Source organism: Phytophthora sojae (genome assembly GCF_000149755.1).
Source record: "Phytophthora sojae unplaced genomic scaffold PHYSOscaffold_13, whole genome shotgun sequence".
In the NCBI taxonomy this organism is placed as follows: Eukaryota; Oomycota; class Peronosporomycetes; order Peronosporales; family Peronosporaceae; genus Phytophthora; species Phytophthora sojae.
The window spans coordinates 1,654,032-1,668,674 of record NW_009258127.1 but is presented as its reverse complement, the minus strand read 5'-3'; the positions used below and the strand labels follow the sequence as shown (position 1 = coordinate 1,668,674).

The 14,643-nt window shown below is 58.1% G+C and overlaps 3 protein-coding genes across 3 annotated transcripts; 2 read left to right on the top strand and 1 right to left on the bottom strand.

Annotated features, from left to right (window-relative positions):
* Positions 1 to 1,094: 1,094 nt before the first annotated feature.
* On the top strand, positions 1,095 to 4,734 carry PHYSODRAFT_341279 (hypothetical protein; the record flags this gene model as incomplete). Its single annotated transcript, XM_009539590.1, has 5 exons — positions 1,095 to 1,892; positions 1,994 to 3,142; positions 3,208 to 3,324; positions 3,366 to 4,027; positions 4,575 to 4,734. The coding sequence occupies 5 exons, from the start codon at positions 1,095 to 1,097 to the stop codon at positions 4,732 to 4,734; spliced, it is 2,886 nt and encodes a 961-aa protein (XP_009537885.1).
* A 1,610-nt stretch (positions 4,735 to 6,344) lies between these two features.
* Positions 6,345 to 6,815, top strand: PHYSODRAFT_530354 (hypothetical protein; the record flags this gene model as incomplete). The annotated part of the gene is made up of 1 exon (XM_009539589.1): positions 6,345 to 6,815. The coding sequence occupies one exon, from the start codon at positions 6,345 to 6,347 to the stop codon at positions 6,813 to 6,815; it is 471 nt and encodes a 156-aa protein (XP_009537884.1).
* A 6,184-nt stretch (positions 6,816 to 12,999) lies between these two features.
* PHYSODRAFT_341276 (hypothetical protein) lies at positions 13,000 to 14,100 on the bottom strand (the record flags this gene model as incomplete). The annotated part of the gene is made up of 1 exon (XM_009539588.1): positions 13,000 to 14,100. One exon carries the CDS (start codon positions 14,098 to 14,100, stop codon positions 13,000 to 13,002), a length of 1,101 nt encoding a protein of 366 aa, XP_009537883.1.
* Between the last annotated feature and the right edge of the window lie 543 nt (positions 14,101 to 14,643).

Below are 14,643 nucleotides of genomic sequence, written 5' to 3'. Positions count from 1 at the left end.
TCTTGGTCGGCCACCGCCAAGATAGGCGCCTCAGGCAAGCCCCGCTTGACTGCATCGAAGGCCTGCTGACACTCAGCAGTCCAAACCCACTCGGCGTCCTTCTTCAGGAGCTGTGACAGCGGGCGTATCATGCCCGCGTAGTCCTTCACGTACTTGCACAAGTACGTGGCCAAGCCAAGAAACTGCCGCAGTTCCTTGACGTTCGACGGCGTCGGCCACTCATTGATCACTCTGACCTTCTCAGGGCCAGGGCGGACACCGTTCTTCCCAACGAGACACCCGAGCACAGGTATCTCACTCGCCCCGAAGATACACTTCTTCAGGTTCGCATAGAGCTTGTGCTTGCGCATGAGCGCAAGCAGCTTCCGGAGATGCACAAGGTGCATCTCAACATCGCTCATCCCGTCCGCAGCCCGGCTGTGGACGAACACATCGTCGAAGTAGCTCGGTGCGAAGTCGCGTACCGAGCGCAACAAGTGCGTCACGCACCTGTTGAAGGTCGCAGGGGCGTTCTTCAGACCCTGCGGCATCACTAGCCACTCCCAGAGCAGCCGCGTGGACACTCTTCGAGATGTTGCACGAATCAGGCTTCAGCTTGGGCATCCCTGAGAGGACGGGAGTGTATGACTGGGACCTCGAGTCGTGGACACGTACGATCCGCGGCGTCTTCGGACCGTTGACGGTCCTGGTCGGATCCAGGGACGGGCCCAATCTCGACGCAGAAGATAACTTCGTCCCAGTCTGAGTCGAGCGTGCATTTCACGTCGAGGTCCAAACCCCGACGCGACGTAGATGACGAACCCGCCGACTTGTTGGACGTGGACTTCGGGATGCCCAAAACCACGGCCGCGATCTCAACCACAACTTCGCCGGAACTGGACGAGGTTTCCATCCATCAGAGCGAGCCGCCGCGCGCTACGCCCCGTGAGGTCGCGCCAGTGCGTATCACGGTTCTGCCGGATCTGAAGGAAGCAATTCCTTAGGCGCTGGAAGAGGCGAGCACGCAGTCTACGACAACTCAGGCGTCGAATACCCATGTCTCTGCAGTTCATGTCGAGCCAAGAAACTCGACGCGAAAAACCTCGACGCAGAAAATGTCGACGCGGGACGCGTCGAAGGAGATGCACCAGCAAGAACTTGGTAATCACGCCGTGATGCCCGTCGGCGAGCGCTCTACAACACGTCCCCAGCCGCGTCTCGGTTCGGGCAGCGACTTCGACGATCGGATGAGCCTTGAGGTTGATGCACTCAGACATCGGGCGATGATTGCAACCACTACGACGTGCTCCGTCAAATCGGCCGCACCTCCGCGACTTCGACGGTCCGCAGCTGCTCATGGACAAAACCCTTGGCTGGCGTCATCTGGGTCCGTCTCAGTGCCGGTTGCGATGACATCTAGGCGACCGTTGGGCACGGCGCGGGCCTCGACGACTCCCGAGCAATCGCGTTACGACGCACGAGTGCGACCGGTCACACTCGACGCGCTCAAGCAACTCGACCCGGGGCGAACGTTCGACATTCGCTTACGTTCCAGCCGGGATGCACCGCGCCTGTGGGTCACGCGCAGCAAAACGTGGGTTACAACCATATTTAAGAGTAAGATCGAGCGACAAACATACCTGCGGGTGACCAACCTCACGGACGAGACAATAACGCTCGACGCAGGCATGACAGTGGGCTGGTGGACACCCTCCGATGTGTTTCCGCCTGCGCCCCGCTTCTTACTGGCGACTAATCGACATTACCAAGATTGGCAGAACCTGGAGTATGAAGTGACCGGGGACGATGACGAAACCTGGCGGGATGATGAACTCGTCTGGCCCATGTATGGATGGCCGACGGACGAAGATCTGGAATCGACGCGCGTCAGGGTGAGCAAGAGGAGGAAGATCGTACGGGCAGTAAGCCGAGATTGTACCCAGTTGTTGTCGCGAACTCACTGCCAGCAGGGCGGACGTGTGCGTCTGAAGCGGCGGCGTCGCCGGACGACAAGTCACCGAAGTACGGCCCCTCGACGTGGTTGCGCGAGATGACGACGGAAATAACCGTCGTGAGGACGACGTGCGTACGGTCGGACCAAGGGTCGCGGAGAGGCGACTATGCGGGACGCCCAGATGAAGCGCCTGGAACTGAACAACAGGTCGACGATTCGTTGGACGAGGTGGTGCGAGGCGTGCAATTCTATGGGAGCTCGCGGCAATGGGGCGAGATGCGACAGCCGGACGAAGAAGGGTCGCACGTTGAGAAATCCAGTCGCGACGAGTCGCAGAAGTGCGACAGCGTGAGACGGGTGAGATGGAACGTCGTGGAACAGTCGGATGAACTGTCCCAGAAATGCGACACCGTGAGACGGAGGGAATGCGACACCGTGCGACAGCCGGGCGAAGGGGCGCAGAGACGCGACGACCTGAGGCTGGCCGAATGCGACACTGGGAGACGATCAGATGCGAAGTCTCAGAAGTGCGACAGTATGCGACCTGCGGAAAAAGGTGGAGGATTGCATCGTTGGAGTCATTCCGCCGTCGAAAGCGTGAAGAACAAGTCGAATTCGACCTTCGACGTTGTCAACGAGGAGCTTGACGATTGCTGGACTGGACAACCGGCGCAGTCAGCGGAGGAAGGGCATCGCATCGTTAACCTCGAGCTATTATGCGGCCTCAAGAGGCATGAAGGCGCCAGGTTTGCGGTCTACCGAGGCGACGTATGCGATGCGTCGAGGGAAGCGGCGCGATCCACCGTCGCCAAGACCGAATGCCATGGCGTGCCGCCCGAAGGGTTGCTGATCGAGGTACCAGGTGCCACTCGACGGATGCACAGTGGAGTCGATGAACCTGCCGCCCGTAAGACGGTGGACGAGGGGTCTGCAGCTATATTGACTTCAGACCCGGGATGCACTACAAACCCCGTGTTGTTAAGACACACCTCGAGGCAGGGCCGTGGGGCCCGACGCGCTGACTGGACGCGTACTCAGGTAGGCGACGCGGCGGAAACCTCATCGCAGACCTGGTACGCGAAGGCACAGCACCGCCGAGAGGTCACCGGGGAGCCGGATCCTGAGGAACGCGGTCAACGCCCCGCGACGGCCGGTTGCGCTGACGCGATGCACAGGACGATGGACGGTGCCGACTCGGCGAAGACTCAGGTGGAGGGTCATCCAGCCTACTGCAGTGCAGTACGCGTCGAGCCCGGGCGCGACGAGGATGCCAGAAGTTCCACGTTGCACGACGGACAGTCGCGCTGACGCGAGACGCGGGACAAGGATGCCAGGAGTTCCACGTTGCACGACGGACAGTCGCGCTGAGACGAGACGCGGGACGAGGGACGGTGACGCCAACACAGCAAGGGCGCAGGTGGTTGTCATACAGCCAGCGGATCGCTCGCGAGAAGATATCCGACCCCGGACGTTAGATCCAGAAACCGCGTCGCCTGCTAATCTCGTCGCGGAGGATTGCGACGCGAAAAAACTCGACGTGGAAAATCTCGACGCGAAACGCGACGCGAAAAATCGCGACGAGGAAAACTGCGACGAGGACAACCCTGTCGCAAACGTGCCGGAATTAGGCCCGCCGACGCCGGATAACATGGATTTGGGGCGCGGGACCGCACACGTCCTCGCGGTGACGATGCGCTCGGCTTCTGCGCACGCAACGAACCCCAGAGACAGAGCTCCAGATGTCCTACAAGAGCTGGCTGCTCAGCACCCATCGAGCTTGGCCAAGACCCCTCCCAGAGCGGCTAAATGCGCCGAAAGTCATGGCCCGGGGCATTTTACGGGGCGCGGCGCGCTAAACGAAGACGCGTCGTGCGGATCTGGTGATGTGTTCAAGTTTTTGGGTGACGTATGGGTCGCGACGAGAAACACGTTACGCGACGACACGAAGTCAAAACGCCTAGGGTTACGCGTTCGACAGAACCGCCGACTCGCGCAGGTGAACGCGCTAGAAGTCGACCAAGATGTAGACGTCCCAGATCGGACTCGGGGCGACGTCGCGACGACGGACACGGCTGAAGTCAATTTGCCAATACGGTATCGCGACAGTCCCGGTTTGCTTAACCCCTCTAACCCCGTATTCTGTATCCTACAGAATAAGCATTGTCACAGGACATAATATCCAGCAAACTTGTCCTCTCTTTCAAACTTCGCATATGGATGTTTGTATAGCCGGTATTGTGCACATCTTCCTGTTAGATTAGCGATGGGAAGATAAACGGGGTTTATTCCGCGGTAATAGACGGACGAGTATAAACCACCAACAGGTTTGAAAATTCGGGTGGAAGCCTAAAACCGCCGCGTGTCAGCCACTCGTACTTTCCTTCATTCCGAAACTGCGCTGTTCAAGACGTCGCAATGCAAGCTTTGTTGGGGCCCGTCGAGCGCGCCCAAGTGGCCAAGGACCATGGCCAAAGACGATCATGATGAGCGCCATTGTGATCTACAGGTAAGCGAGAGCGTGTACTTTGCTCTGTAACATTGTACTATTGGAATATTGATTCTACGTTGCGATGTTGATTACCAGACCTGGTGATCCGACCCAGACGACGCTATGAGCACTCGCGTGTGGCCCGATTGGCAGATCGATTGCGGAGTCAGCGCACAACCTCATCGGTTCCTACGAAGCCGGCTACAGCCGGGTCTACCGCTATATTGTAGCTGATGCAGAGGCTACTCAAGAGGCTGCAGAAGAAGCGCTCCTCATGGTGTGGCTACACCGGAGACTACAGAAGAAGCGGTAGATGCTACGACGCATGCTACAGAAGAAGCTCATCGCGTGATGAGGTTACACCGGAGATTACAGAAGAAGGGACAGAGGCTACGACGGAGGCTACCGATGAAAGCGGCAGGAATGGAGCGGCAGTGCCGGAGGCTACAGAGCAAAGCGGAGGCTGCCAAAATGGCGAAGATGACCCACGGCTGGCGCGAACATTGAAGAGCGTGCGCATGTAAAGGAAGAAGTAGACGTTGGCATGAATATCATATATTGGCCTGTTTCGTACAAGAGGAACCGTGTGTAGTGCGTGTCATTACGGGCTATTGAGCATGCAAGCTCCCTGGTGTTGTTAGAGAGACAATCGTAACAAGCTTGTTAGGTGGGCTAAAGAAATCTAATGATGCGCTAATGTCAAACACAAGGAAGAATTCGCCCAGTTCCTCCTCACTACGTCAGTTAGGAACAGGGCGATTTCGTCCTCCGCGTTTATCGCGACGTGTCGAAGATGGGTGGCTGGAGCCGAAGTATGCTGCCTTAGCAGCCTTGCAAGGTATTACCATGTAGCAGGTTTTGAGCGTGCTCTACGCTCGCCACGACCAATAGAAGTTCGCCATTTCGGCATATGGTGGATACATTGAGCATGTTTTGTTCACTTTCGTAGCTGTTCTGTGCACAATGTACTCAGCGCTTGACCGCGAGATGCGAAAGGGCTTCCAACAGCAAATTTTTGACAGGTTTTGAAGCATAATTTAATCAAGTCTAATGATTATTCTGTAGGATACAGAATAAGGTCTGGGGCTAGAAGGGTTAAGCGCATGCCCGACGCACTGGTCGGTCGCGAGCTGCGAGGTCATGAAGGCAACACGGCGGGAAACTCGTCGCGGACCCGGTACGCAGAGATGCTGCACCACCGAGAGGAAGTCGTCGGGAAACCAGATGCCACGAAACGCGGTCATGTCGCGCGACGGGCAGTCACGCCAAAGCGAGTTGCGGGGCGATGGGCAGTGGCCTCGACGCGGCTAGGACGCAGGTGGCCGGCATCGATCCTGCTGCAACGAGGAACGCGTCGAGCACAATCAGGAGGCCTGTTGAAGTGTCGAAATATGTGGAGGGTCCAACGTCAGTACAGCTCTCAGCGTGCGACGACGCGATAAATAGAAACCCACCTTGCGTCGAGGCTGATTGGGAATTCGAGGTTGCGAGGAACGTGTCGGACGCCACGATTGACTCGTCGTGCGACGGAACAGAGTCGACGCACCGAGGGATATGCATCCTTCAGAACCGCCGACTCGCGCAGGTGAACGTGCTGGTAGTCGACCAAGCCGGGGACGACGCCGATCGTACCCAGAGCGACGTCGCGGCGATGAACAGGGCTAGAGTGAATTCGTTGATGTCATATTGCTGGGATCGAGCTGGGGCACTAGCGCTGTGAAGAGCGACGGCGTTGCGTACTCAAAGGTCAGGGACAAGCACACGAGGGCGGTTCGCGTCGTGGTGGACTTGGCGACCTCGTTTCGGCTCGCGCGCGACCGAGATCCGCGGTGTACGTCAAGGGCGATAATCGCCGTCGGAAAACTACCGCACCAGTGCGCCGAGCCCAAGCGACGGATGCTACAGATCGGACCGCGTGCGCAGATGCAGTGCGTCAAGTTGTGCGCCAAAGCGCAGGACAGTCCGACCGAGTCGCGTCGCGAGACGAGTAGCTCGCTTCACCAACTGTATTTCGACGTCCGCACCTCCAAGCAAAACCCCGTTGAAGAGTTTCCGTCACACGCCGCGACGTGTTTGGCGGTGTCGACGAACGGACGGTTTGACTCCACCGATACGTGTTTACTGGAGCACAGCCCGACACGCGCAGCGGACGAGGATGCTTCCGAAGGGGAGAAGACCTTGGAGCTGCATGCCGGCCGAGCTTCCCGACATGGATGCGCGCGCCGCGAGAACGACGTGACCTGGAGAGGCTATACCGACGAACTAGATGCCAACTGCGGAAAGTGGCGACGCGACTTCTCACGTCAGCGAATCGGCCGTTATCGTCTTGGGGCGATCTATTTGCGCGACGACGAGGGGCGGCTGAACCGAGCCCTGGTGGATGAGCGCCTTTAGTGGTGCGGTGAAAGTTGGCAGGGTGGCTGCCGACAGGAGGATAGGTGGAAATCCTCGACTTTGGGAATGGCCGGAGCGAGGGGTTGGATGAGGGAAGTGTGGAGGACCAGCCTGTTGCTGAAGATGGGAAGGCGGAGGGCCGTCTCATAAAAGATGTGAAGAAGTGGGAAGAAACGAAGGAAAAGAACAAGAACCACGTGTTGGAGTTACGGCTACAACGACTACGTGCAACGACAACGTGGTGCACTAGGGACCCCTCAATGGGGTCTATGTCAGTGAACGCGACGAGGGACGTCGCCGACGGCGACGCTTGGTCTGCGGGCAGCACGCTTGGGCGTCGCTGTCCGAGGCCTCGGACTTGAACTCCGCTGTGACTTGACGCGCTCGATCGACAGCAGCAGCCGAATGCGACGCGACTGCAAGCCTTGGACGGCTGCGCTATCCGAAGCGGTCATGTCGGCCGCTGTCAAAGGTCGCCGACTATGCCGCCGAGACGAAGGCGAAGACGATGGAGTCGAGACCGAACTGGGAGGCCTGCACGCTTGACGCGTTGATTCCCCGGCTCCGCTGTACCGAGGTCGTCGGACACCCGCTGATGCTGGCGGCGGAGTAGACGCCGGACCTGGACGAAGCGTCGGACTTGGATGGTGCGTCGGAACCCGATCAGTACCCGCGAATAACGAGGTATTAGCCTCAGGACCGAAAACGGGGGCGGCAGGACGAACGCTGGCGCCCGTACTCGACGTAGTGGAGGCGAGACACGAGCAGCGGGAGCCGCCGCTCGGCTTGACTCCACAGGCCACAGTGTTCATCTCCACCGCGACGGAAGCTTCAAGTCGACTGATTAGGTCGTAGGTGTCGATGTACCCGCCTAAGGACGTGACGACACCGGCAAGACGTTCTGGAAATCCATTGCGCACGTGCTACGCCATCTACTAACCTCGACGCGCTTCCCGAAGCACTCGTTCTCAAACCGCGACATGCTCGTCGAGGTTCTGGATGGCCACGTCGCGCTCGTCTTCCAGCTCGATTACGTGAGCGCTGGGACGGTGGACTTGAGCGTTCGCGGCCTCTCGCCGCTACCCCCACACGCGCCGTATTCCCAGCCGCGCCGCGCGGTATTGCGCCGCTCGAGACGTGGCCTGAAACTCGACGATTCCTCCAAGTCGCGGATACGCGTCGCGCCCCGCCGGAGTTCTTCTACATAGGTCACAAGGAGCGCGTTAATGTGCCGAAGGTCTACTTTGAGCGGCTCGTTAAACGCTGCGCCGACTCGGCTTCCGCAAGGCTCTTCGTGAGTGCATTACGAACAAGGGTGATATGCTCAACGAGGGTAGTGCGTCGCCGCACGAGCGCGATGGACCTGGTCTCTCTCGGTGACGGCGGTGTTGCACTCCTCTTTGGAGAGCCGAAGCTTGACGCACTTGGTCCCTCGCGACGCTGGAAGCGTCGCGCGCGCGGTCGCGCTCGGCGAAATCTACGCCGCGTTGCTGTTCCGCAGCTACGAAGGATTGCTGTGCTTGATCACATTCGGCCATGGCAGCGCCGAGTCGCGATTGGACCGGGGAGAGGCACTTTGGGCTACCGCGAGCTGATCGGACGGGTCAGGGAGGCGAGATCGATGAGCTCTGCTTGCATAGACGACGATTTCGGCAGCCTCGAGGTCTCGGGCCCGCCCTCCTCGACGTAGATGTCCTCAGCGCGAACCATGATACTTGAAAGGCGACGAAGCGGACGGCGACGACAAAAATGCAACGAATCGGGATGCGGCCACAGCGCGGGGCAGGCTCTGCAACGACACACGCATCTGGGGAGTGCGCGTGCGTGGCAGCGGGGCGGTTGTGGTGTAGTGCCCCGCGAGGAAGCGGGCACATCGACGCCGGCGAGAGGAGGCGCCAAGATGGAAGCCGACTGACGCGAAGGATGGAACTCGGCTCGGAGGATGGAGCTCGATGCAGTTGGTGGAACGCGACGCGATTGGTGGGGGGCGACGCGCGGCAGAGATCGACGGGAAAAGTCGACGCGGGTGATGGGCCGTGATACACGGCGCCAGAGTCCAACTCGACGCGTAATCATCCGACGAGTCGACCAGCGCCCCGTCTCTGCAAAACGCGCCGACCCTTATCCCCGCCGAGCAAAACCCTCCGAGCAAGACGCGCCGAGCAAAACCCGCGGAGAAAGACGCGCCGACCCTAAACCCCGCCGAGCAAAACGCGCCGAGGTAAGATCTTGATTACGCCACGCAAACCAAGTTGAAGGACGGCAGTGCAAGCACGACAGAAGTAGGGATAGGCCCAGAGCGGTAGACTTAGCAAGCAGTAGTACAGAGTAGCCAGTAGCAAGGATATAGGATAGGGTAAGGACTCAGTCCCGAAATTTCTCTGAACCACAAAGACCTCCCGTCTTCTCCGAGGTTCCAGGGGAACCACCAAGCACCGGCAAGAAGAGCCGCCTCGATATCGCGGCCCCCCGTCGTTTGCTGGTTCGGGTGCTCACCCCCCACAGACCCGTGCTGGAACAAAGGCACGTTCAACGTATACCGTTTAGGTGGGCGCCCGATAACGCGCTGCCTAGGCGAAGGACCGCACTGGCCTGATAACCGCCGTGCACAAGACCCCCGTGTAGGCCCGATAACGCCACACAAGCCCCAGGAAACGCCGGCCTGATAACGCCGCACGCCCGACGGGAACGCCGAGGAAACGCCGGCCCGATAACGCCGCACGCCCAAGGCTCGACGCCCTACGACAAGGAACAAGTGTCAACACAAGAACCCCCAACTCCGAAGCCTGCGAAGACTTGGGCCTGTATTTCGAAGATACGCTACTCCAACAACCGGGAATAATTTGCTCGGCGCGACCGCTATCCAGACGCGCCGAGTTTGTGCGAGATCGACTCCGCGAGATTTCTGCGAGGCCGCTACTCCACACTGTGCAAGTTGCGTCACGCCCTCCGGGCCCAGCAAGGACATAAGCTTTTTAAGCGCTTCCTGCTGGTTCGGGGGCAAGTGAGCGAACTGCTCCATTTTCCACAGAGGGTCAGTCTATACAGACTCAGGTTTCGGATTGACTACGAGTGCTACCAAGTGCAGCGGGGCTGCCGTAGCTTTAGCGTCAGAGGAAGACGTAACAGACTCTCAGAGTCTCAGCTTAAGATAGCCCGTTCTAATACCAGAACGTACGAGTCCGTACACCTTACGGACTCCAACAGTCAACCCTTAACTCTTAACTGTGTGAATCTCAAACTGAATGTATTTCCCTTTAGCGCGGCCAAGCCGCCTACGGTGTAAATATATCTGGTTCACTATCTAACATAGTGAACCCAAGTCATATGCATAATCAGTGGCTCCGAAGCCATGTACTGATTTTACTACTGATTTAGGTTAGACAGTGTGTACCCACTTCGTAACCCTTCGGGTAACTCTCGTGTAACCCCGTTACAATTCCTATTGGCTGAAAGCAGCATCGTTTAGCCAATGAGCGACATGCATAGCATTGGAATTCTGCCAACCAGCCGTTGGCAGATTCCAAACTTAGAATATTACATTTAGAGGAAGTCAGAAACTAAAACAAAAATAGCAGTTCTCATTTTAGCCCAAAAACATTATTTGGGTCGTTTATTTAGATTAATCTATATTCGGAGGTCCGAGTATAATTAACTTAGTTTAAACTAAGCTACGCTTCCTCACACACGTGCGCACACGTGTAAGCTAAAGTAGTGAGCCAAAGTAGGCCCATTACAGAACCTCTCTGCTGCTAAGTGTCATGCGCGGCAACATGCGAAGCGTGTCGCTGCCCGGGGGTAGGCACCAAAGCCTGCACTCGAAGTGTCTTCGGGCGCTGTTGTTAACAACAGCTGTCGCATGATGTAGCACTTGGTGGGCTTCGTACGACCTCACCATGTCCGGAACGTCCTGCTCCAAGAAGTCCCGCGGCTCCCATGTATCTTCGTTGGGAGGGAACCCCCCCAACGGATACAAAAACGAACTGGTTGCTTGTTCGTTCTCGGGATTCTGTGATCAACAATCCGCTCAACTGCCCATCGAGTTGAGCTGTGTGGGTGTCACAAATTGGCGGCGGCGGTGGTGGAAACGCGCACCGTGTTATCAACTAAGTATTGACCCTGATTCCGCGGCTCCCCACGACCGGAACACGGTCGTGGGGAGCCGCGAGAGCGCTGGGTTCGGCGCTCTGAAGCATCCTCAGGTTGCGGTGACCTCCTAGACCGCCTCGGTCGTTCCGGCCGAGCTGGACCTCCAGCTCGACCCGCGGCTCCAGCGCGACTTCGCGCTGGGGAGGATGATGCCTTCCGTTGAGTCTTCCGCTTCCGTTCGGCCGAGCTAGGTAGCTCGTGCTGCAGGTATGGCTTAAGCCGTCCGACGTAGAACGTCGGATGGAGGCACATGCTAGATGGAACATCTAGCGTGTAAGCTTTGCCATACTGTGCTAACACTGTGAACGGCCCGATGAAGCGCGGAGCGACCTTGCTCGCCCCAAAGTCGGAAACTGCATGTTTAGGCAGGTTGTGTGAGCTAACAACACCAATGAACCCTTCTTGAATTCATTTATGTTTTCCCTGTCAACATTGTCTGCTTCAGCTTCTGTCGATCGACAGAAGCTGCAATAGCGTTTTGGTCAAACCGAATGACGGCTTGTCTGCGCTGCACGATGTTGATTGCGTCCGAGCTAAATGTGGTATAGCAGTACACACAAAATCGTCAGTTGTGTAACTTGGCTACAAACACAACAATAGCCGAGCTGGTCGGCTTTGTTGGCCTGCGCCGGGTTGCCCCCGAGCGGTTCGGCCCGACCGGGATAGCGGGTGTCTCGCCTTTCGCCGAGACCTGCCAACCAAGATCACTCCTCCGGAGAACCGCCGAGTTCGGCGGCCTCCGTTCGCTCAACCCTGTGCCCTCCACCAAAGGATGGACGACGGCGCACGGAGCGCTTTTACAGGTCGCCGAGAGCAAAGGCTTCTCGACTCAGCAATTAGTGCCCGGGACGTTCGGGAACACCGGCTCGCAGTGGTGGCGAGACTTTTCCTTCGCGCTTGGCGAGACACGCGCCCAAACCGGGCCGACCTTAATCTCTTGGCGCTGCCAGCCGAGTACCCTACACGCTGTGCCTCTCGGGTACCGGCAGAAGACATAATCCGGCCCCGTGCAGGGACTTACCGGAACGTGTACACGTGCTTTAGGCCTAGAAAATTCTGCTCTGTTGTTTGTTATCTCTGTCGGACGCCCTGAAGGGGCGCCTCCACTATTTCTAAGCTCCTATACAAATACCAAATGAAAGTGGGCGGTTTTGGATCTCGGCCGACTCTTCGCTGAGCTCGGCGACGCTTGAGCTCAGCTGGTCCGGATAAGCTATCCGGATAATTCTTCGAACTCGGCTAAGCCGGATAAGGTATCCGAATAAGCTGGTGAACTCGGCTGAGCTCGGCTAGCGGTACAGTGTACCACTCCAGCCGAGTTGGTCGTGCGAAATCTGGTGTTTCCTACACCACAACTACCCCGGTCATGTTCCGAGCCGAGTTGGTGAGGGACCTGGCCATCACTCCTCGAGTCGAGTCCAATCTCGGCCAAAACTCCAACGGCAGCGAACAAGTCTCCGCGCCATGTCGTCGTCCGGCGCTCCTGCCGCTCCTCCGGTACGTTCTTCGCCTCCGACGGCCCCATCCATTCTGCTGCTGACCCTTCTTCTACTGATCTTCACAGGCTATGGTTGCGTCGTATTTGCAGTCTTCACATCCTCCCGTGCGAGATGAAGAGGAGTCCGCTGAGTTGGTCGACTCCGGAAGAGATCCCTGCGGAGCTTCCGCAGGACAAGCATCCAGCACGAGATTGATCTCGTGCCAGGGACAAAGTACTATGTCACGCGGCAGTGGCCACTGCCGCGAGAGCAGGTCAAGGCGATCGACGACTTCTTCGAAAGTCGTCGCAAAGCTGGACAAGTGCGGGAATCGAAATCCCCGCACAGTGCTCCGACGTTCTGTGTCAAGAAGCCACAGGGCGGCTGGCGCATCGTTCATGCGTACAACAAGCTGAACGATGCAACGATACCGGCGCAGACACCGATACCGCGAAAAGATGTAATCATCGATTCGATGGCCAGGAGCACTATCTACAGTGCTCTTGATCTACGCGATGGGTTCTATCAGATCCTCATGCGTGAGAGTGATATCCCTCTCACGGCCGTGAGCACGCCGAGCGGCATGGCATCCGGAAGGGGCCCGTGAACTTGATCGCGTTGGGCTTGATGAAACGCAGCATCGGATCGTGCTCCAACAGCCGGATCAGCTCCACTCCAGCAAGCATATACCTCATCTCCGCCGCGGTGAACTGACTCCCCGTGTCGTCGCCGCTCGCCTTGACCGGCGGTTCATCCGCTGAATCCGGCGCGCAGAGCTTCTCCGGAACCTTGCGCTTGCGCGACTCGAAGCTGCTGTTGAAGTCCACGCTCGATTGGTATCGAGGTGGAGGCGAGGGCGTGGTCGTCGAAGTCTGGGCTGAGCACGTCGAGGAACTCGGCGTGTCTTGGCCCGCCGAGGAACTCGTCGCGTCTTGTTTGACGGATCCGGCGACAATCGTCAAGGGCTCCTGCACGACGAGAATCACGCGCAACCAAGACTTGAGGTCCCAGTCGCACAGCCTCTCCATCTCGAAAGCTCCCAACACGAACCCCGAGTCACGCAGCATCTGGAAGAGAGTCGGCGCGGCGTGGGCGACGCTGGTGAGACTATCGAAGTCCGGCGCCACGAAGGGGCCTGGGAAGTTGCTCATCATCATGGGCTTGAGGAAGACCAAGATTGGGTCTTGCTCTAGCAGACGGAAGAGCTCCGTGCGCGCCACGACGTACCGTACCTCCTCGACGGTGTACTGACGTCCCGTGTCCTTGCCTTGTAGCTTGGACAGCGACGCCTCCGCCGAGTCCGGCGCGCGCAGCTTCTTCTTCCTCCTCTTGGGCGACTTGCGCTTCGTAGCTGCCTTGGCGGTGGGTTGTTGTTGGTCGTCGGCCTTTGCAGGCTTCCGACCGGTAGGACTCGCGGCCCTTCGCGGCTCCCTCGTCGGGAGCCGCATCGGGAACGGCAAACTGTTCTTCGTAGCCCTCCTAGCCGTCGCTGGCCCCGTGGCCTGTCGTAAGGTTCCCTCAGAGCTCCACGACGCGACAGATCTCTCACTATGCTCTCTTGCGGTCGGCGACCTTCCAGTCGACTGCGCACCTGCCTCCAATGCCTCTTGGATCGTTAGCCCGTCATTTGAAGTAGTCCTCCCGGGTCGCGGCACCATTGTGGAGTAGCGGCCTCGCAGAAATCTCGCGGAGTCGATCTCGCACAAACTCGGCGCGTCTCGATAGCGGTCGCGCCGAGCAAATTATTCCCGGTTGTTGGAGTAGCGTATCTTCGAAATACAGGCCCAAGTCTTCTCAAATTCTCTACTACCAAAAGGTATTAGAGACACCAACAACACGCTAACCCGCAAAGATAAGCGCTTATTGGATCAAAACCTGAAGACCAGGAACGATCCCTTACACCGGGTCGGTTGCAAGCGCCTCTGTGCACCTTAGGTTGTCTTCGGTCAACCCAAAAACCTGTACCGCTAGCCACGAGCTAAGACTAGGATACTATGTAGCGCTTTCGCGCAACCCCACTGCAGTCCCTCAGAAAGGAAGGGTACCGGCGTGTTAGGCCTTATACAGGGGGGGCCAAGGTAAAACCTCGATAGGTAGACTAATACACTCAGGGACACTCTAATCCCACAAATATATACTGAAGGATACCCTAATACCGTTCCTGCCTCTCCGGCCACACCAACTCTTGGCGCTGCCAAGGA